General features: G+C 41.1%; 2 protein-coding genes and 1 long non-coding RNA gene across 4 annotated transcripts in view; all 3 read right to left on the bottom strand.

The window, feature by feature from the left end:
- Positions 1-23631, bottom strand: part of adamtsl5 (ADAMTS like 5) — a 64837-nt gene that overhangs the window by 2431 nt on the left and 38775 nt on the right. For both annotated transcript variants that reach the window (XM_026149923.1, XM_026149984.1), the window contains 10 exons: positions 19657-19829; positions 19403-19463; positions 18894-18999; positions 17546-17673; positions 15132-15255; positions 12344-12430; positions 11597-11760; positions 4466-4664; positions 1162-1272; positions 10-81 (listed from right to left, as the gene is read on the bottom strand). In XM_026149923.1, the coding sequence (XP_026005708.1) occupies positions 10-81; positions 1162-1272; positions 4466-4664; positions 11597-11760; positions 12344-12430; positions 15132-15255; positions 17546-17673; positions 18894-18999; positions 19403-19463; positions 19657-19829 (1225 nt within the window). The remainder of the gene's footprint in view (positions 1-9; positions 82-1161; positions 1273-4465; positions 4665-11596; positions 11761-12343; positions 12431-15131; positions 15256-17545; positions 17674-18893; positions 19000-19402; positions 19464-19656; positions 19830-23631) is intronic.
- On the bottom strand, positions 6135-8270 carry LOC113010826 (zinc finger BED domain-containing protein 4-like). The gene is made up of 2 exons (XM_026150085.1): positions 7060-8270; positions 6135-6813 (listed from the first exon to the last, which is right to left on the bottom strand). The coding sequence occupies exons 1-2, from the start codon at positions 7947-7949 to the stop codon at positions 6657-6659; spliced, it is 1047 nt and encodes a 348-aa protein (XP_026005870.1). The 5' UTR covers positions 7950-8270; the 3' UTR covers positions 6135-6656.
- Positions 20809-23146, bottom strand: LOC113010897 (uncharacterized). The gene is made up of 3 exons (XR_003270402.1): positions 23083-23146; positions 22680-22763; positions 20809-22569 (listed from the first exon to the last, which is right to left on the bottom strand). It is a non-coding gene; the product is annotated as an uncharacterized LOC113010897 (long non-coding RNA).

Below are 23631 nucleotides of genomic sequence, written 5' to 3'. Positions count from 1 at the left end.
TAGTCTTACCAAAGTCCTTCTGGCAATACTGTCTCTGGCGTTCTCGTCGACCTTTAACACGCTGGCATTTGCCACAATGCCCTGAAGGATATGGCAACCGCAAATTAGTTCAGACAATTGCAGACATAAATAAAAATATGTCTCATAGAAATACACCCCATGGAATTAGATGAAAAACATTAATTAACATTTAGAAGATCACTATCTTCTAAATGTTTCTGCCATTTAGAAGATAGTGATCCTTTTGTGACAGCCAAAAATGGCCATTGCAATAAATTCATCCCGGATGAACCCCCACTTGCCAAAAACGGGCCACAAGACAAAAAGGGAGACATACACAAATACTTATTAATAGACTATTTATTTTAAATGAAAGACACAAGAAGAGACGCTAAACTAACCATCGTGTGTGGTTAGTACAATCATTTGTGTAAATGGGTGAATAAGGTGTGTGCAGTTTTCTCAGGGGTAAGAAACAACTGAGCTCTGAGGACGTTGATAGTGCACAGGCACAGGAGCCCCATGCCAACAGATGTAACCTGCCACTCAAAGCCAAAAGGAGGGAAGGATGGAGTGGGTCATCACACACAGGCTTGGATGAGAGCCACACTGAAGGTACGTCAACACTAAAGGTGGTACTATCAAATGTTTCTTTTTAAAGGTACTTGGCTAGTAGGTTGTTCTCAGTAACTCAGATAACTTGCCACAGTTCCTCTGTGAATGTGGTCCCAGTGCCAAAACTAGGACTGGTCACAATGACTGATGCCAAAAACTTTGACCCCAAAGATGGAGCCATAACCAAAGACAGCTGCAGTCTACAGATTCTCTCTGCGATGATATTATTCTCAAGGACGTTAGCCACACTTCTGCTGTGCAGTTATCAAGTGTTGCATATACTGAAATGTCAAAGGTATCAAGTTCTTTTTTCTCTTAATGTCAGACTGATTGTTGAGATCACGGCTATGTGGGGTCTTAGCAAAATACACAAGACCTCTTGTTATTCTTGTGCTTCAAGCTGTTTTTTATTACTCTAGCTTGGAGTTAATGTGGCATTTGGCCTTGGCACATATTTGGGACTGATCTATATTTATAGGGTACATGAAGTTTTAAAAAATACCAGTTTTAGCTTGTTGAGTGATGTGATGGGTTGCTTGAACATACTTTCAGGTGAGGGCTGAGGGAGGAAATTTCTACGGTTCTCGTCCCGCTCCAGACGAGGCAGGATGGGCTGGTGGGGACGCTGGTGGTGTGGTGGCTTCACTGGCTGTAAAACTAGAAGAGACAAAATCAACACACTAATATCAACATGATTTTTCAAATCCTTGGGCATCTTACAATTGGCTGTTTCTCTATGTATTGCAACCACAATCACTTTGGGCTCCAAAGCAAAAACATGGAAGAGACCAAAAACTGGTCTGAGTCTAAAACTGGTCAGTGATGTCACGGTGGCTATTTTCATCTTTTATATACAGTCTATAGTCAAGGTTGATCCACTTTTTTTTTAACCTATTTTTGATTATTACTTATATTTCGTTGCTTTCGTTTTTTATTTTATTAAGTTTATTTTATTTTATTAAGTTTAGGCAACAAACCTCTGGATTTAAGAGTGGGAAGTTGTGCCTTCATTCCATTTTATCCAGCACTAATGAAAAACCTATAGCTGTGTACTAGAAAGGCAAACTCTTCCTCTGGAACTCCATTTCCATTGGCTATAAAAACATATTTTATGTCGTGTTGTGGCTTAAATGTTTGCTGTTGTTCATTTCATTTTGGATAATGATCAACAGGCATGCACTGATATTACAGCCTATCAGTTAACAGTGTTTTTCATTATATAACACAACAGGAAACATTATTTGAATATATTAATGAAATGAGAGAGCAGCAACTTTTTCTCTCTCTTTTTTTCCCCTTTCAATTATAAGTTAAAAAATGTGAAAGCAATGCCATACTACTGTTATGTTCAATTGCTTTCTCAATAAAAGAGATCATGATTGAAAAAAAAAAAGAAATGACAGAGCAGCTTAAAAATCCACGATGTGTCTCCGTTATTCAACTTCACATTACATATCTAAAACTAAACCTGGCATTGTAAAAGATAAAATATATAAAAAACCTGCATCATACAGTCTGTTTTGCTTCGGCAAAAAAAAATTCATTCTGACTTTATTATGTATCATTGCGACCTGAAGAGTCCCGTTTTTATCTAATAAACAATCAAAATACTATTTCTGTTAATGATATGAGTTCTGCTTTTGGCAGAAATTCCCCTGCTGGAAAATGTTTTCCAGAGAGGCTACTTAGATTTATTGCAGGGTCGGATGGAGTCTGACAAGAAGGCATGGCTCCTCGGGCTCAGTGCAGATTCCCATGTGAATATTTAAGGAGAGATTGAACACATGTGTACTGTGTACTGTAATCCTGAAACTTACACCAGCTGTGTTTCTCAGCAGCAACCAGGCCAGCCTGCAGATAAACTATTTTAAAATCAAATGGGACCTGAACATGGATTCTTTTCAGCCCTTCATCCACTGTGAGTGTTTTCACTTATTCAGCTGAATTAGAACTTCTGTAAGGGTGCTGTGTGCACGTGTGCACGCCTTTAGGTTTGCTGCCACTCGTCTGACAACTTCCTCTGTCAGACAATAAAATGCACTCATGAGCTAATCTTGGCTTTATATTTATCTCTGAAAGGAGTCACTCAGCCAATATTTCTGAGTTAGTTTCATCCCATGCTGCTGATTAAAGATGCATAAATATGTCCAAAGTAATTTATTACATATTCATTAGGTTACTCAGAAATGTGTACTTTCTGCATTTTCAAGTACTTTGCAGAGTGGTCAGCAATCTGCTATTTTCAGCATTACCACAAGTTTGTTTGTTAATTTAGCATCATTAGCGTTGCTTTATCAATTTATAAAGTCAGTGAGGAGCATCTATTGTTTCAGTTGTGTTTTTTTGTGACTTGCGTGTCTACTGCAGAGGGCATGAATGAATAGGCTGTGTCTCAGAAGGACATAGAACATGAATAACATGTTATAGTCTGACTTCAAACGAGCACCTGAGAGCATAAACACATCATAATTCCTGAAAAAACAGAGGAATGTAGCAAAACAGGCATTTTCAGCCTCAGATTTGTGCAGAATCAAACTTGTTTTTCATCCCCTGCTGGTGATTAGAAGAAATTATAATTTCTTTCTGTATTTTTACACACATTCTGTATCTGCGGTTTAAAGTGAGCACTTGCATCTGTACAGATACAGCTCTTAAATGGCTGTTAATGGCACACTTGTTATTAATCTCTCTCTCCTCCACAGCATGTCTTTATCCTGTCTTCCTTCTCTCACCCCAACCAATCACAGCAGATGGCCCCGCCCCTCCCTGAGCCTGGTTCTGCCGGAGGTTACTTCTTGTTAAAAGGGAGTTTTTCCTTCCCACTGTCACCAAAGTGCTTGCTCATAGGGGGTCATATGATTGTTGGGTTTTTCCTCTGTATCTATTACTGTAGGGTCGACCTTACAGTGTAAAGTGTCTTGAGGCGACTGTTGTTGTGATTTGGCGCTATATAAATGCAATTGAACTGACATTTTTTTTGTAGATGAGCTTTACTAACCACTGAATAATTTGGCTGCATTTTTACTTTCAAAGCATAACCGTGTGGGGTTATTTTTGTTTCTGCATGTGGCTGAAACAGCCTCTGTTTCTGGAATAAATCCATCCGTCACACAGATCACAAAGAGTCTGATGGTGATCCATGTAAACTGAGTATAAACTACTGTAAATGTTTAGTGCTATTACTGCAGACTGCAGAGACTGCACAGGACCAAAGCCTTAGTTTTCTTCTTTTTCTTTTTGTAACCTGGATTTCCCTGATGACTGCTCGTTGCCCAGTAATATAAAGTGAACAGAGAACACTTGTAAGTGAGTGCTGTACATGTATGTACAATACTTGGTGATGAGAAAACACTGCTTTGCATCATAGCTAGCATTCAGTTACTGAAAAGTGACAACCAAAGACCAATGGTGTTGTAGGTATTTGTGGAATGACACAATGAATCTGTCTGGTTCTGGTAACAGATCCACAGCACAACACCACAGAAGGCAGCATTTATGACGTTGGAAAGATAGCACAAAGTCCATTTTAGCTGTTATCATTAAAGAAACAATAAAAACACTGTATTCATGTAAGTATCTGCTCAGTATAGGGCAGATGGTCTGAATGTTGCTGACGGCACACTCTTTCATGAGTTTCTCCCCTTACAGGAATGACTGGCAGAAATTTCTTTAATGTGGTACTTGTGTGTTTTTAAAGGCAGCCTAAAATTTCTTCTCAACCTGAACTGAGCTTTAAGTAACATGAGGTTGTTTGAGAGGTTGACTGACTTACAGTTTACTGACTTACTAAACTAATGGTTTAATGTATGAATCTGTTTCACAAGAATTAAAGAGAGTATATGGGCCTTACACCAGTGAGGTCGGGGGGTGTTTTGTGGAACCCTGGTAGTGGTGGTTGTGGCTGAAGCAGTGGGCTGACTCCAGGGTAGGTAGCTGGCAGTATGGTGAGCCTGTCGCAGTGGGCTCCTCCTCCCGTGGAAGAGAGCATACTGGTCTGGTGGGAGCCAATACTCGTACTCAATCCCCGGGTTTCTGTCTGTTGCCAGAACCTGCACACAAGTGAACAGTTCAGAGTGGCATGGAGAAAAAGAAAAATAGCAAGCTATCAGTCAGGACCATTAGAGCCAAAGGAAGATTTCTATTTCTATCTGCAGTAACCGGATTCTTTCACCGAGCTGACATATACTCTTTCCAAAATGTTTGGGCTAACTCCAAGAAAAAGTCTTTGACTAGCTTCCTCGTTCTCATTTCTATTTTGTTGTTAGTCATCTTGTTATCAGTACATGTGCCCAGATACTTGAAGCTACTCCCACAGACTGACCAGAAATTGAAGGACCTGTCATCAGGCCTGTGTAATTCACCGTCTTGATGCTCAATCATCCAGGTAAGTAAATCTCCAAAGGTTGATTCTGTTCATCTGGACGTTTTCAGTGGGAGAAACGTTTTGTCACTCATCCAAGTGACTTCTTCAGTCTCAGCTGACTGCAGGTTTCCAATCTTATAAACAGTACATTTGCATAATGACTGAAACCAGCTGAAAACGCTACGTCCAGATGAACAGAATCAACCTTTGGAGACTGTGTAATTCACATTTTGTGAACCTTAAACATCAACTAATAATGGATTATCAGTTATCATATGTTCAAATTCTAATCCATCGAATCCGTCTTGTTGTTGTTGTTGTATTAAAGTCAGATTGACAAATAGCATCTTTTTACTGTAAGTGACATGCAGCTGTATTAAATAAAATCATGTTGCATCTTCTGTGCCCCTTTGTGGTTTATATAAAAACTGCAAGGATCCGACTGATCCACTACAGCTGAGGTAAGATGTTCACTAACCACTTGTGCCACATATTTAGCCAGGACAAGTCAAAAGTTAAAGCACCTAGATGAAAGTCACCAAGGGCTTTTGGGAAGTGCTTTAATTATAGAAGTCTTCCATATATTTGGGAATGCGCATGCATTTAACAAAAACTGAAACAGTCTGGTCAAACTGCTGCCCAGATGCTTTATGTGGTTTAATCCTCAACAGTTACAAACTGGGACAGATGACCAGTTGGCTCTGAGCTACATCAGCCATTATGGTACTGGTACCTTTACCTTTAAAGCTGTGGCGTGTCCAGCCCAACCAGACTGGCCACCCCAGGTGCCACCCGAAGCTAAAACAATAAGTGAATCGAGTTTGAATGAGTCACTCACCAAAATAAATCGGGTGTTTTGAGTCATTTGAGTCACTGAGTCAGTTGCTAGGAGAGTGCAAAAAATGTACATTTTCACTCAAACTTAATTTGTTTGTCTTTTCATGTAAACCCAATTGCTAAGATGAGTGATTGAAAAAGAAAAACAACTTTTTTATAGAGCAAAAAAGAGCAAAAAAATAAAGAGTTGTAAAGGGAACATTTATTTTTATTTCAATAGAATATCAATGAAATTTCTGACAGATAGAAATGAAATGTGAATCATCAAAATCAAAAATCGAAATAAAAATAAATAAAATTCACAGATTAAAGCGTTCAAAAGTACTAGTCCACTTCAAAATTAATTGTCCCTTACAGATTGGCATTGAGGAAAATAAGCTCCCGAACTTTTCCAGGGCTGAGACGGTTCCTCTTGTCTGTAATTATTTGTCCTGCCTTTGAAAAGATCTGCTCTGATGGAACGGAAGTTGCCACTATGCAGAGTCTCGTCTTCATAATATCGCAGGTTTTTTTGAAGACAGTGGCACGGGACTTCCACCACTCCAGGGGGTCCAGCATTGGGGGTCCAGCATTGCCTCTGTGAAGGGGTTTTGGACTCCTGGCCTCAGTGATGCAAACCGCTTTTCAAAATCGGCCCAAATCACAGGCACTGTCTCAGTGGAAGGATTGGCCTGTGGGACACCCTCTCCTTCCTCTGTGCTGGGTGTTGCCAGTGGCAGTGGTCTTAAGGACCTCGATGCAGCTTCCACAACTCTTGTTACAGCATCTTCTGCATGTCTATCATGCAAAAATGCATGCTTCTTGAACCTGGGATCCAAAAGTGTAGCATCTGTAAGCAGGCTCACTTGTTCGATACCCCCAGCCATTTGACAGTTTCTGCCATGAGGATATCTACCATGTTGCGGATTGGCTGATAGATGGAAGGACTTCTCTGTCTGTGTGCAGTAACCCTCTGCAGCCCTCTTGCCATTAAAATGGCTTTTGATCCAGTAACAAACCTGTTGAGGAGAAATAAAGGAAAGACTGTAGTTCCATGCGTTTTAATGCAGTTACAGCCCCTGCAGTGCAGTGCATTAAGCATACATTGTCATAGAAAACCATTTCACAGTTTACATTTAATTGTAAGCTGTTGTAAGAAACATCTTAAATGCTATTATCTGGGAAAGAATTGAAAAATGTGTTTAGGCAAATGTAATGACACAACATGAAATATATACATGTATTATGAAACTATTTTAACATACCTTTCGGCACTCAGTTCCACAGTCACTTCCTCAAAAGGCTGCAGGACCTCACAGGTTTCCTTGACCATCTCCCACTCTTCAAGTGACAGGGTTTGCAGCTGTGGATTCACCAAGGCCAGGGTGGAAATGAGGGGATCCTTCACTTCTGCAATCCGCTTCAGCATGTAATAAGTGGAATTCCACCTGGTTGGCACATCTTGCTTCAGTCGTAGTTGGGGCTGTCCCATCTGCTGCTGTGTCTCTCTCAGTTTAGCAGAAGCCACTCTGCTGCGGCGTGTATATTCAATTATTGCTTTTACCTTTCTGATAATTTCTTGAATTTGAGACTGCTGGATTCCCTTTCTGACTATTAAATTCAAAATGTGTGCAAAACAATTTAGATGGTTCCAGTGCAGAATGTCACCCACAGCCTTCTTGACATTGGCTGCACAATCACTTACACATGCAACTATCTTTTCCATAATGGCCCATTCAGTTGCAATCCTTTCCAGCTCTCTAGCCAGGTTTTCAGATGTATGGTTGTCTGTTAATTCAAAACAGTCCAACAAGTTTGACTGCAGCTTAAACTTGGTCACATAGTGGCATGTAACAGACATGTAACTTGTTGATGTGCTGGAGGTCCAGCAGTCAGTTGTTAAGCACACAGCAGGTGCTGTCTTGATTTTTTCCTGAACATCAGCTCTTATCTTCTGAAACAAATCGGGCATCAGCTGTCTGGATACTGTACTTCTACTGGGAAGAACATATGAAGGATCAAGTGCCTTGGTGAATTCCCTAAATCCTCTGTCATCAACGATTGAAAAGGGCTGAAAATCTTGGGCAATCATTTTAACCTGGTCAACCTTGCTCTGCTGAAGTGGCATCATGGGCCTTGACACAAATGCTCCCATGTAAGACTGCCTCTGTCTTCTTTTTGCTGATTGTTGTCCTTGCCCTGCTGTGTGTGTGCTTGTATTCTCTTGCTGAGTACTTGTTGATGTGCTGCTGGAATAAACAGGTGATGTGACCGCTGTTGATAATGCTGCTGTTGAAGATTGTTGCTCCTGCTGCTGGCTGCTAGGTTGTCCAATGGTAGTAGCTGGGTTTTGACTGTGCTGTTGTTGTTGTGGGGTGCTTGCTACTGAGATGTCTTCTCATATTGGACGTGCTTCCCCCTCGAAAAGACAAAACTGCCTTGCAAATGTTGCATTGTGCATGTGTTGCACAAAAAAACCCATTGCGGGGGGGGGGGGGGGGGGGGGGTTACGGTATGAAAAGGGAAAAAAAACAACAACGCTTGGACACTGCTAGCACGGGGCGCCCACAGGAATGCAAAGCAGGAGATGAAGCATAGCTGAATATGTTTCCAAACCAACTCTATTCTAAGCCAAAGACTAGAAAATATGGTGAAGCATGGTTTCACCTGCACAAGTGCCGAGGTAGGTCTCCCTGCAGGATTGGTTTCCCTGTGTCGAGAGCAGCGCTGGGCTGTTCAAATCATGGACAAACAGTATCCCACATTCTTGATTTTTAGTTCACAAACACTTGTTGTAATAACTAACTACTCCTGACATGTTGGAGATGTTAGCTCTTTATACAGTAAAGTTACAGTGGGATACAAATAATATCAGGCTGATCCTGCCACGATTCGTTCCCTCGGTTCAAATCCCGGACAAACAGCATCCCACAGCTGTTTATGTTTTTGAACCCATTTTGCACAGAGACATTTTTGGAAAAATGTATTGATAGCAATTTTGAATATTATTACACAGGAAAATAACAACTACATGTAAAATAATTACACCGTGACGCCTCTGCCTTTGTAAATAGAGGGACAGTAACTGCGTGTGTGTATGTAAGCCTGTAAAAACTGCAGATAGAGACAAAATACTGTTAATCTGACTATCTGCCACTCTGCAATTCCTCTCATGTAAACAATAACGTGGCGCACAGCTGACGTGAAAAAAAGGCACATACCTTTGACGTTGCGTGTCGAACTCTGTATTCCTCGTCCACACGTAAACGCAAAAAAGGAGTTTTAAAAAAATCTCAGTTTTCGGTGATTCGAAACGCCGTTTACGTGTGGACGAAACAGCTGCGTTTTCAAAAATACCCGTGTAGGTGTGGACGTAGCGTAAAAGAGTCAGTAGTTTATTTTATTACTACCTGTAATTTATTGCAGATTACTTGTATTTGCTTAATTGTTTACTAAATGTTTGAGGTGTGAAATAAACCGCAATGGTGCAAAATATGGGGGTGTGTGGTTAGAAGATGTGTTTGTGCGTGTGCGCGCCAGGGGGGGGCGCGAACATTTTTCATGTAAAACAAAGGGGGGCCCAGCAAAACAAGTTTGGGAACCACTGGCTTACGCTACGATTCAGCACGTGAAGGGAGGGGGTGAGTAACTCAAATGTGCTGTTAGCATGTTAGCAGAGCGCTGCTACTGTGAACAGAGGAGCTATTGTCTTGATGTGAGCTTCTACTCAGGGTTTTTTCTTCCAGTTCAGAGCAGAAATTTTTTTAAGAAACTGGCTGTTGTTTTTTTCCCCACAATTTTAATTATAAGCTAGATATATTTCTACTAATGAAATTAGTTTGCTAACAGCAACAGGGATGAGTCAGTGAGTCAGTTGGGCTTGTGAATCATGATTCACGAGTCAGTAAAGTGATTCTCGAGTATTGAATCGAACATCACCAATGAGCATCATGTTAGCAAAGGAAGGAGAGCCAAGCACGAAAGACGGCACCACAGAAAATGAGAAAATGAGGTGAAAAGAAAATGAGAGAATAAATGTCCCAGTAAGTAATATTAAGTTTGTTGAGTTTAGTAAACTTCGGTGAAATTAGAATACCAAGGAAAAAATAACAGTTAAAGAATTATTGCAGCCATCGCATATTTCAGACAGTAGGCTGCTGGGGGGAGCTAGCATAAGAGTTATGAGTTATAAGATATAATCCAAGTCGTAACATTGCTGTGTGGAGCTGCAGATTTGGTTGCAGGTTAATACTGGCAGTGTCACCATGCCAGCTGACTGTACTTCGTCATCAGCCAGTGTTGTTCTTTATACATCAATATTACCAAAGTTTACCATAACGCAGCACTTACACTACACTGTGCGGTCTATCTAATTCCTCTCATTACTTATCCTATCTGCCAGCTCCATGTTATGAATAGAGTGTAAATCACCCCTGTGCCATGTTCAGTGCAGGGATGTGCAGTCCTGGATCTCAAGGCTCCTGGTCTCCCGGTTTCAGATGTTTCCATACTTCAACACAGCTGATTTAAAGAATCATTTACAGACTTCTGCACAACTAGGTGTTTGGGGATTATTTGATTTGAATTGGCTCTGTTGGTATAGGTAACATCTAAAACGTGCATGATAGGGGTCCATGAGGGCCAGAATTTGACATCCCTGACTTCTAGTCAAGGTCATACATCAGGAAAGTTGTTGTTTGTGACATAAGTTTTTGCTTTATTACTTCAGGGCCAACCAGTAGAGATAAAAGAAGAGAAAGAATGAAAAGATCTCAAAATATTGAGAATTTCTTTCTTAAGAAGGCTAAAATACACCCAGAAGCAGAGAGCAATGTCAGGGAAAGGTGGACTGAGCAGCAGTCATCACTGTCACCTGTGAGTTCTACAAATGAAGGTATGTGTGAGAAGGAAAATGCAAGGAAGGGATGTTTATATTGTCAAGGTACTTGAGTAAATGTTCACTTTCAAAACATAAATATTTTGCAACTCCAAGTGCTGCTGTTTACAAATGTTTTTGTACTTCTTGTCTTCCTAACACGTAACAGACTCATATTAAAAGTTCAAGAAGTTTATTTTTGCACAATTTATACTGAAAACATTATCAAAAGAAGGCATAGAAAGTATTTACTTGCTTTCAGCTTTCATTCAAATGTTAGTCTTTTCATTTGTTTCCCCACTTTTTTCCTGTTTCAAAATCAAACACCAGTTTGTGAGAAGATTATCTTCTTTTTTTAATAGGCAGATAAAGTTTTGCATTGGCTAATTTGCCAATTGAATGTTAAAAATGTTCATATTTTAATATTACAAAAATGCTTTTGCTCAAAACATATGTGCACTATATGTCAGTAAAAATACTATGCAAATATTGCTGTCCTTGAATGCTGAATAAAAACTGACAAAGCACTGATTGTATCTCTTTTACTTTATCAACACAGTATCTAAAGACTTTGCTCTGTAGTGGTTAAAATCTCATTCTAATAAGAGTTAAAAGCGCATTCGGTTATTAGGTTTATAGGGTTATTGAATTATGGTTAACGGTTGGCAGAATTCTTTTTTAACATTATCTGCCAATTACATCTGCCACCCTTCTCCAAATCTGTGCCCCTACCTGGCCCCCCCAACAAAAGTTTTCTAGACACGCCACTGCTTTAAAGTCTTCAGTGTCAAAACAGACATGTAATTGATTTATAAAATATATATAAATATTTGGACAGAGACAACTTTTTTCTCATTTTGGTTCTGTACATTACCACAATGAATTATATATATTTGTTCTGTTCCAGCATCTTCAGATATTCTTACCATTAGATGAAGGTCTTCCTGGGTGGGTCCTGACACCTCAAAGCTTTCCCAGGTGTCTGCTGAGCGCCGATAAACCAGCTTAGTCCCTGCTACACTGTACTCGCCTGGAACGCTGATCTTCCAGTTTCCATTAATCAAAAACTGGGAGCGTCCATTCTGCAGGGCTGTGCAAGGGAAGAACAGGTCATGAGAATGAAGGAAAGACTGGCATGTCTTTCGACATCAAAGGAAACAGTTATGTTTCCTTATCAGTGGGTGAAGTTGAGGCAAAGGCCGGATGCCAGAAGCAGAAATATGGCGCCTGACTATATATGGCAGCAGTGACTCCTGGAGGGGAGAGATTTTCCATGACATGGATGGAAACAAGTACCTTCACCTGTCTTAACCAAGTGGTCAAATAAAGCCTTTATGAGGGTCTCTTTAAAGACAACAGCGCATTCTGTTTCAGGGCGTGTTTTATTTTGGTCTCATAAACTGTGATGAGAATAGATGCCCTTGGTTATTTTGCTGCCTGGGAAACGTTCAGAGGGTCCAGAAACCAAATGGGACCGTCAAGCCCACTGTCTCCAGGGAGAGGAAGCCACAGCATGTGTAGACCTGAATTATAAAACTGATTTACACTGCAGCTATGAAACAGTGATGCAAAGAGACTGCCATGGAATTAAGCTGAAAGTCAAACGCACAGCAGGCCTGGTGTGTGTAAAAGAGAGACAGGGAGAAAAAGCGGCTCTGTAGACGGATTCTTACCAAGATAATTCCTGCTGTTATCAGTGACTCGGATGTGAGTTGCTCCAGCAGGGATCATGGCCACTTCATTGTATCCAAAAGGCCCGCCTGACAGAGAGAGTAAAAGCTTGGTTTTAATTGGATTTCTTGCACCACATTCAGAAAAGGCCATTTTTTTCCCAATCAACTACACAAATACAACACCAACAGCAAGCTTGGATACAAAGTACCAGGAAGCCAGGAAACAAGAAAATCCTAGAAATCATCTAAAAGAAGCTTGTTGGTTAAACAATAATCCCACATCTGCCTCTGGGATTGCAGAGAGAGTTATGGCTCAGTCTGCAGGTTGAAGTGTTTACTTATATATACGGTCCAAAAAAAGGATGTGTCTGTAATGTTAAAGCATCTTCACGTTCAAGTCATCTTACAAGACCAGACCAGCCTCCTGACAGAAATCAACCCCTCAGTTACTTGTTTAAACTCTTTTATTAAAAACTAAATCACCAACATCAGATTACTAGACTACCACTTTATTAGAACCAGTCCATTTACCATTTTAGTGCCATGCTAAACAAGCAGTCACAAAGTTTAAACATTTTTTAAACATCTTAATGTTTTTCTGTCATTTAGAACTTTTTTCTCATTTATGTATGTGAAAATTCCACAAAATGCTGTGGATGCTATCCTAACCCCACCCTTAACTCTAAATGGTCACATGGTGGATACCAAAAACCTGCTATGCATTACTGAATGTTATTTGAAAGGCTATAAACTTGCACATCTCCAGACAATTGACTGTACTATTATCCTAGTTTGATACATTCTGTCATTTTTCAAACATAATAGATATTTAGAAGTATTCAGACTGTACTGTGCACCTGATACTCAGGGTCTACCTTTGTGTAACTGAGCAGTCAGTAAGTGCTCTGTGATCAGTGACTCACAGAAAACCTGGATTATTAATCACATGATTATAGCTTTTAAAAGAGCTTGCTGTACACTTGCAGGCGATGGTTTGTAATGTGTCATTATAAGACAAACGGGATCTGTAATGTCAGTAATATTAAACCTAATTAAGCACAAAGAAAAAGAAATATGGACTCTAAACTCCCAACCATTCCTTACAGACTGATACTTCAAGAAATAGAAAAAGTCTCAGGTGTGTCTCCGAGCGCAAAGCATCAACAGCATGAAGCTCATTTATCATGACGTATAAAGAGTGTCTCACTCTGGTTTTTCTTTTCACCAGTTTCGGAGAAAAACTATTCTCGAGGTGAATCTGCAGGGCTTTATGATGATATAGTGTTTTGAAATGTCAAAGTGGCAGGCATGTGATCAGCGATGAGCTCGGGGCCATGTGCATTTGGAGCTTGGAAAGAACCGTTTCGTGCTGCCCCATTGGCCCTCCCTCCACTGGTGAAGGAAAGGAAAAAGAGCCCTTGGAGGCTGCTGAGTCACCCAAACAAAGCAGCCTTTATCAGCCGTGTTCTTCTTTCTCAGTCTGAGCCATTATGGGCCAGGACTTCATCTATCACCTCTGGTCTCCCTACACAATGAGCTGTGAGAGAGAACCACTGTTACAGAGCCAAAGTGACACACTTGAGGTGTTAGGCACTTTGTAATTAGGTTTAATTCCCCAGAATCTGGTGCTTATTATTTGTTTATTTCCATCTATTATTCTCAGACCATTAATGTTTGAGAATAACATGAAAGCTCTGTATTATGTTGAGGTTTCCATTCATTAGATGAATGCTCCCAGCTGAATAGGAATGCCCCCTAAACAAACCTCCAAACTCACATGAGTTAAAAAGTAACGATTCTGAAGATAAAGCAGCCAACAAATTCCAAAAGCTGCCAAAAATCACATCAAAATGTAGCCAAAGTGCCTTAAACGTGCAAGGCCACTAGATGGCAACTGGTGTTTTTGCAAAAAGAATTTTGGTTAAATACCAATACTATGAAGTCTATGAAGTCTTGACCTCTGTATACACAGACTATTCCATGGTTTGCTCACCAGCTGATGACTTACATTGACATTTGAATTCTTAATTCAATTAAACAGGGCAAACAATGCAGTATAATACTGCAACCCAGTGTGTGGGGTTTGTCTGCAGTATACGGGGGAACATAGCACACAGATGCAGGATGAAGTCAAGAGGCTGGAGATGAACTTGAAGAACATGTGTCCAAGTCCAAGCTCTGCCTGCTGCTTTGTTTTTGCTCTGTTTAATAATTGAAATACATTTTGATGTGATTAAATTTCAAAGTAAACTGAGTTAGAAACAGTTTGTTCGCTGGCCGGGTTTAAGTAGTGAATACTTGTGTTTTCTAACCTGTTATTTCTCTTTTCAGATAGAGCATACAGGCAGACAAGCTTCTGAAAACCTCCTCCCAGCATGCAGTCATAGCCCACATTATCCTCTCGAGTACAAGTGCTGATGAAGGTAGAACATGATGTGGTGGCACCGAGCCAGAATGGCCCAAAGAACTTTGTGTTCTTCCTCCTCTTTCCTGAATCAACTGTAATTTTGTAGCTGTTGTTAGCTCGATTCCTCCTGGAAGGCAGCCAACTGCTTTTATTTGGTAAACGTGTTGCCATGGTTAATGTTCACTTCATCAGGGAACAGTTCCCTGAGCTTGAATGACTAATAGCATTTGGGTAGGAAAACACAAAGGGGGGACTGGAAATATCCCCACGCTGTGTTGGCATTTCAGTCCTTATTACTCTGTGTGTGTGTGTGTGTGTGTGTGTGTGTGTGTGTGTGTGTGTGTGTGTGTGTGTGTGTGTGTGTGTGTGTGTGTTTCCTACCTGCCTCCAGACTGTTGCTCTGGTACACACTCTTGTGGTGTAGGCAGGTGGCGTTGTGTCCGCCACACACCATGCAGGCATCCACCTGCTGCTTTGAGCCTAAGATGAAGTCACAGCCAGGTTTCTGTGATAAACACAGACAAACGCTTTGAGAAGGACAGTTTGCTTTGACTTAATGTCGCTCCTGTTTTTCCTAACAGCGTGCATTTTCTGCTGAGAAGTAACCTTTCTTTTGGCCTTTTCTTTGCCATGTAGTCACCTCCAGCTACTGCCGGGCCTCAGCTCTCTTCACTCTTCCTTTCTTTCTCGTATTTGCTTCTCTCTGTCATTTGCTTGCTCTTACAAACATTTACTTTGTGGAAAAACTGTACCCCAGGGCCTCAACAGGGCAGAGTGGGTTGGAGTCGTCTCTGTAAATGCCAGAGTAAAGAGCAGCGAAGACGAGCAGGATGTTTTATGGTGTGTGAAGAATCTGTTGCTAGAAAGACGACAGTGGCTGCGCTCTTCTGTGGTCTCCATTTCTGCTGTACAACCCAATCAAAGAGGTTCCCACACTAGAGATCAATAATCTGGAGAACCTATTTAATTAAAAACACATGATCTGTTTGCACAGAAGAAGACATGGATGCTGTGACATTTAGGCATGAAAGCAGATTGACAAATTGAATGGTTGAAGTTGTTGCTGAGCAGCTCTTCTAAAGTCTAGAACTGATACGGTCAGTTCCCTGTTTGGTCGTTCAACAGGAAATGAACAATCAGAATCAGTAATTTAATCATTTATGTCATCCAAAGGATGACAGCTTTCCCACTGGTAACCTCCACAGCTGAAGAGAAAACTATTCTTTTTCTTAAAGTCAAAACTAATCAAGTATCAAAATCTGCAGTTTCTCAAGTGGCCACTTGAGGCAGGCGAAAACAAACCAGCCAATCCCGATGGACTCTCCATTCCAGCCAAAGACAATAAACCCACTTTGGGGTTGGATCAGGAGGGCATCCAGGGTAAAATCAAACATGTGGTGCTGCCTGCTGTGGCTAGGGAGCAGCTAAAACATAGCTAGTAATTGCAGAATGAAATAATTTCTTAAACTGAAAAGAGTTTAGATAATTTTGTGTGGTGTACATTAAAGAAACACCGCAGTTTTAGCTGTGAAGGAGTATCTACACTTACACTGCACACATACGGTCCTGTGTTCATGTGTTCACCTGCCTGAACTCAGTTTGTTACCTGCAGGACTCCACGAGCTGCAGGCTGCATCTGCTTCTTGTTTCAGGCCCAGGGCAGCTCTGACCTGGGCCAGCACAAGTCTGTGGCCCATAAATCCTCTTATATGTGCCACACACAACATGTGAGCATGCTCACACACAAATACACACGTATGCACATGCAGCATATGTAAACACAGACACAAATTAATCCTTTGTGGGCTGTGTAAAAATAGCTTCAGCAGTGAGCGTCCTCCCTTGCAGCAGATGTGTCTGCTGAGTGTTATGTATGCATGTCCCAACAGCACACGGGCTCCAGGACCCATGAGACACACGTTTGTTTCCTACCCAGTCCCCATCCGTGTGAGGGTAGGAGAGGTGAGAAGGGGACAGGCTAGATGTGGGATTGTGGAGAGCTCAGCAGAGCCATAATGCTAACTGAAGGCTGCAGTCTACACTGATGAGAGAACTGTGGTCCAAACGCACAGCATGGAGTTCACTTCTCCAGAGAGCTCCAGTGAGACTGGTCAACATCACTTATGCCTCAACAGAGTGGAGCTGAAGGCACAAGAGACTCGGGCCAGTTTTCTTTTGACATCGCCGTCATTTGAAAGCTTGGATGAGTTTTTAAGGATTTCTGTTTCCAGAAGTACAGCTCCTGTTCATTTTTTCCATAGACATGTGACTGAGTGCCGGAGCACCTCAGATGACTGAATGGACACGTAACTCTCTTCAAATAATATTTATTTGATAGAAAAGTGAAATTATTTGTTTTTTAGTAGAAAAGGAACAAAAATTAACCGTAACTCTCAATTTGGCACAAAGCATCCACATATAAAATCAAATTACTGTATAATGACTTTAAAACATGTAAATAGTTTAACTTTTAGACTATAGTGTGGTGAGAAAATATCCTGATTTTTGCATTCCTGGTATAGACCGGACGTGACATCTGCAGTCCAGCCACAGGTGTGAAAATCAAGTGCCCATATTAGGAATATCCCCTCTCCGTGACATCATACTGACCCAAGAGCAGGAAAAAATACCTGAAACAGACTGACCTTCGTATCTGAATCCTCGGCCATGTTCAACATAAGCATCTGGCATTGCTTATGACAGAAAACAAGGAAATCCATAATAGGTCTGCTTTAAATCTTCTATGTGGTAAACATAGGAAACAGTGACACACACACAGACTGGGTACCACTCACCAGGCAGCGTCCGTTCACACACACTGCTCCTGAGTCCTTGTCGCAGGCTGTGCCGTCAAGCACTCGGCCAAAGTTGAAGTAGAAGTTGTGACCCAAGGCCAAGCAGCTGAGTTCACAGGGGTTAGAGCCTGGCAGAGAAGATATTCAGTCAGTGGCTCATTATAATATTATGGGAAAATAGGTGAAGCAAAGAGGCAGCGGGGGAGGTGACTGAACAGCAAAAACAACCAGAACATGGAGAAAGAGAGCAAACTGAACGAACAGCAACAAAGTCCTGGGATTTAACTTCCAGTAGGCCACAGCAGGATGTGCGAGCTACACGGCTGCCACAAACACACAAACTACACCTGCGTACAGCTGCTGAGCTTTTTTATTGTTTAGCTACAGTCTGTATGGGCCTTAAAAAACACAGTCTCTGCACATCCACGAGCTATACATCTGAGTCCCTGGAAAACAGAAAAAAGCGCTGTTTTATATGCTCATCGAGGCTCTGAATGTTATTGGGGAACACTTTTTAAATTCATCTCCAGACATTTTGCTGTAGTTTGTTATATTCTACACAGATTAAGCCCAAAAGACACATTAGGATAGACTTTTCAGCTCACTGTGGATTTTTGATACGCACTAACTTGTTTGATGGGTTTTATTGAAGATTTGTGGTTTGTTATGTATGATTAACAAAGAAGGGAACATATTGACACAGTCAAACTGTGGGAAACTGACTTCCTTTTGCGCCCAAATGATGAGTCCCCTTACAGTAAACCATTTCATTTTACAGTCGTGGTTTAAATTCAGTGTTAGGACCGAGCAGGCTGCTTATGGTGTTAGTGTGGTGCCATCTGTCCCATCACGATGCCCACAAGTAGTAGAAAAACTGTATTTCAAATATATCTGGTCTAAAAGCCACGAGTGCCCAGGAATTGCTTTATTGGTGTGCAGGGTTTTTTGTGTTTTCTAGTTTTAAAACGTGCTTCTGAAGACAACATAGAAAAAAGTCTCTCTTTCAATCCATGTTAGATATCACTCTTCTCCTCAGAGGCCTGTAGATCGAATAGGAACGTTCGCTGGCTTTCAAGGAAGCATCTTTTGAAAGAAAACCATTTTTCCTTCAATCTGGTGATTAAATGATGCCTGCAGAGAGTAAACTGTGGGCTTAGAAAATTTTCATACATATATAAAAACCACACATTGCATAAATGAGCCATCTGTCTCAGCATTCATATGGTGACTCTATAACAAGCCACGTGGGACTAGTTACATCCAAAACTGATCTCTTCACTGCACAACAAAAACAACAACATATACTGAAGAAGTCTTAAGTAGGAAGAGGGTGAATCATCTCACTGACCTCCATGAAAGGTGGTCCATCTGAAGGAGTTGCCAGCCACCAGCGGCCTGTCATTAAAGGCAGCACACTGCATCTCTCGGAAATCCTCCGAGCCAGGGGGACAGTCCTGCACACACACAGACACACAGCATCAACACCCTGACGTCCTGGAGGATGAACCTTTGTTACAACCATGCCATACAATATAGGCTTCACATTGAGGGAACCTTCTACCTGATTTTGAACTCTCTCAGTGAAACCGTTTTGATTGCTACACTGTAACAATTACTCTGCATACAGAGACACATTATTGCTTTATCATGAAGCGCAAACAGTGGCAGGACCGCCGCCGCGGTGCAGACGCAGGTTAAACTGTCAGTGAAATTCCAGATCACACCCTGAAAGTCGCTGATCGTTATACCCTGGACATTCCTTCACGAGCAAACATTAGCCATTGCTCTACAGTGTTTGCATAAAATGTGTGTGTGTTTTTTTTAAATAAAGACCAAAAGCCTTTTTGTTGAAAGGACCTTGGTGTTGCAGATCTTGTACTGTCTGGGATCTCCTGCACATGGTCCACCCACTGGATTCCTGGGACACAGAAATAAAAGAGATGTATAGGATTAGGTAAGAGAACAGTAGGAAACACTGTGGCTTAAAAATGTTAAAATATAAATTTCATATCCCTTCAAAAATATCTATGAAGGTTTTTCTGAAAAAAAAAAGTCTGACTGAAACGTCGCATAAAATTTTGAAAACTGTCCGCATTTTCTCCCGTGCTAACCTTGTGATGCAGGTGCGTGACCTCACAGATGCTCCGCCCCCACAGGTGCGTGAGCACACAGACCAGCCGCTCCATGTTGCCCACTCATTTCTGAAGTGCAGCTGCCTCCGTGTGCGAGCTGGACGCACCGACGAATCGTTGCTGTTAGGACCCCACGCCGAAATCCAAGAGGGCTGGAAAAAAAAGCATAAAACAGAGAGACAATTACAAAGACAACTTTAAGAACAGGTAACACAAACATGGGAGCATGAGAGCAGGACACTGGGAGAAGATCAGGTAGACACCAAATGAGTGTACACGCTGAAACCTTTTATCAAATGTAGATGGAGTATTTGTATTGGAAGCATTAGGTTTCTATCATATCTCTCTGCAGTTATTTAGGTCACAAGAGTCACAGTAACAGATGCTAGTGTTGCAGTAACACATGTTGCAACCTATGTATATATTCTGTGGTAGGGCTGTTCGATATAACGATATATATCGGATGATGATATAAAAACATCTATCGTTTCATTTTACGCTATTGTTTGTTTCGTGGTGTATTAAAGTTCTCTCTTTCTCTTATATTTAATATAACCACACTACAGGCGCCTGTTTTTATGCGTCGTGGTTAACAACAACCATGGTAACAGCATCGCGTGTCCGCTTGTTTATGTTCCACATAAACCTTTCACAATAAAGCTCAAGATCCTGTTGAGACTTTTCAAAATAAACTGAATCACGTGAAAGAGCAGATTATTTACGGATGAGAAGTAAAAAGGAGCCGCCAGGTGCTAAAAAATAGTCCTTAGACTCAAACGTTAGAACAGGCTTTTCCCCGCAGCACGCCGTGTAATAAATATTCACAAAGAAAACAGCGGCCGTTACAACTTATGTCTAAAAATGTATCGTTTCATGCATTGGTTAAAACACTCTACTCCAGGTACACGACGCCCAGCTGGAAACACTTCCCGCAATACGAGCTGCCCGAGATTCACAGAATTTACAGAAAATGTTACATTTTTGTGATTTATATCGTTATCGGGACGATAGAAATCTTATATAGGGATATGAGATTTTGGTCATATCGCACAGCCCTATTCTGTGGTTATAACCAGAGATTTTTCTTTAGTTCACAGTATCTGCAAAGAAGTTTAACTATAGTTGTGGCACTAATCTACAGGCACAGGCATTCTTTATCTATGCATTGGCTGTTTAGAGCTTTGTGTGCTATTTTCTTCCATGACATGCTTCTTTCATTCTAAAAATGCTCCATTTACACATGTAGTCTTAGTCTGAGCGTTTATGCAAACGTCAATGTCAATGAATATTTATTATCAGAAACTGTTGGTGCCCAGAGGTTGAACACTGACTTTCCTAGCCACAAACACGTTTCCATCCTATTTTTATTCCTCTGTGACTGGCTCACAATCATCTTGATCCATGTGCTACTGTGTTATGTTTTTTTAATATGATCTTTCTTTGAACAATGTTTAAGTTCTTACTGAGAGATTGAAAGTGCAGAAACAACACGACTCCCTGCTCTGTTGTTACTGTGCTCTGCTCTGCAATCACTCTGCACTCATGTCCTGCATGTTCAAAGCTGTTAGGTGGCAACTGGCCACTGTCAGCAACTCCGAGTCATTTGTGTCGTGCATAAGGGAGAAAGCAGAGAATGATGAAATATCGTTTGTGGGAGGGAAAATCCTGGAGCCAAATAAATCTATTTAAAGAGCAGACGTATGAAGAACAACAGTCAACCTTGTGAGCCTGGTGGATCAGGATCAGCGGAACAATAAAAGTGATTAGAGAAACCTCAGTGCTGCTCCTCAAACACATTCCACAGTTTCTGCCCTGGAGGACGACTGAAACTGGCAGCATTCCCACTGGTTGCTCATACTGCACACACACGTTTAACTCTTTACACACATGCAACAGCTGCAGCAGACTCGCTGTCATGGATGGCTGAAGCCACAGACAGCAAGTACACAAAACATGTCAGACGGAAAGTTGGTTACATGTACCGTATTTAAACTGATTCATATCTACAATATTTAAACAACACTGAAGATTACATTTGAAATAAATCCAAAAGAGGCAGCATGTGCACTGAGAGAGACAAGCTGAAGAAAAATGATTTCAAACAGTTATCTAATAAAGACTTTATGCCAGCATGCCGACGATTTGTCACGTCCTGAGGCGTTCCATGGGAAAGCTAAAGGTAACCTTCCGCGTCCCCATGACACGTGCCCGATTGTGGATGGAATCCAATAGAAGGATGCTGCCGGCGGTAGCTCACGTTCCAGCCATGTATTCCAGCCCTAACCCTAACATCATGCCTAACCTTGTGTGTTTTCCAAAGCAATTCATGATGAGAAAGTAAAATAAATGTACATTGTAGATTCAGTCCAAATGGTTCTCATGTTTCCTTCTGTTTCAAACGCATAACATAGGAACGTGTTGGGGGGCTGAAAGCGTAACATACCGACGATTTGTCACATGGCATCAGATGTTACGCGTTTGGAGTGAGAACGTGTTGCTTATGCATGAGTATGTTTCTTAGTAAAAGCATCATATAGATTTAAATCAAATATTAATTTAATGATCTGGCTCTAATTTAACAGTTGCACCAGGTTATGTGGCAAACAAGATGATTATTACAACCTCAGCGTGCTACTCTTCACTGTCATAACATTTTAAATGGTGTCAGTATTGCAACAAAACAACACATTTACTGAGTTTTACTGCAACAACAACAAAAATGGATGTTCACAAATGAAACAGAAAACTCTTTGTATGCAGCTGATGTTGCACCACGTCTGTGTCGGTTCATCCAGGTCCTGGTTTAAGTTTAAGGAGCAAGAAATCCAACAGACTTCTTTAGGTTCCGTGAAGACGTTTCACCTCTCATCCAAAAGGGAGTCTTCTTCACTTCTAAAACCAAAGAGTGGCAATGTGATGAGGCTCATGATTAATCTGAACTAGGTTTTAAATACTGCGGACATTTGGTTTACGTGACAAAAAGAAAACAATAATGGATTGACCTCCCCAGAGCTTGAACCTCAAGCAAAGAAGATCTTTCGACTGTCCTTCAAGAAGCCTGGTGAAGAAACAAGAAGAAAGCCTGCCTACACCAGTGCAGGCTGTGTTGAAGAACAAAGCTTTCCTGCTCATGAGAAAATGTCAAACTCTGGTTTGGCTGTTATTAAGATAAACTTTAGTGGAAAAAGGAGCCAGGCTACTAAACAAAGGCTGATACGTGTGTAAACCAAGATCACTGATGTTAATTCAATTATAGTCTATAATGTTTGTTTAAAATAATACTGACATTATTTCCTAGTTTTAGTTATGTAACTAAATGAAAAAATAAATCATCTACTGTCACGGCTAGCAGGCACAAAACAAAACCTAAGAGAAACCTAAACTGGGAAAACTAACACAACTAACCTGAAACCAGAACAACTGCAGGGAGACTCGGGGAAGCAACAAAGAGGAACCAGCAACAGGCAGGAGAACACACAGGGCTTTAATACTCACAGGACTAATTATGGGATGGGAGAGAGGAGGGGAACACACCTGGGAGAAATCAGGGCTAACGAGACACAGACATAAAGCTGAGAACACTCACATGTGACAGAGACCTTCAGAATAAAACAGGAAACTCACAGACACAGAACCAGACAAGGCATTGAACTTAACAGACAGATTCACGAGCAGACAGTGTGACACCATGGACAGACAGAAGGAACACAGAGAAGTGGGAGCAAGTAGGCTCAGAACAGAAACCTAACAAATGACAAACCTTACCGAAAGACATAACCAGAATAAACAAGAACATAGAACAATATAAGGAAACACAAAACACTGAGTTGTCAGACTCAGGATCATAACATCTACAAGCTGAGTTGTAATTAATATTAGCAAGAAAGGTTCAATTCGATCCAATTTTATTTATATAGCGCCAAATCACAACAACAGTCGCCTCAAGGTGCTTTA

This window comes from Astatotilapia calliptera, chromosome 1, assembly GCF_900246225.1.
Source record: "Astatotilapia calliptera chromosome 1, fAstCal1.2, whole genome shotgun sequence".
In the NCBI taxonomy this organism is placed as follows: domain Eukaryota; kingdom Metazoa; phylum Chordata; class Actinopteri; order Cichliformes; family Cichlidae; genus Astatotilapia; species Astatotilapia calliptera.
Note: the sequence above shows the minus strand (reverse complement) of the source record. Positions and strands in the feature narration are given on the sequence as shown.

Bases quoted from the DNA above. Each gene is read 5' to 3' on its own strand.
- LOC113010826 (XM_026150085.1), bottom strand. From the start codon at position 7,949: ATGGGAGCATTTGTGTCAAGGCCCATGATGCCACTTCAGCAGAGCAAG. The intron at 6,814-7,059 runs GTATGTTAAAAT...TCTCCTCAACAG, and splicing joins GTGGAACTGAGTGCCGAAAG to GTTTGTTACTGGATCAAAAG.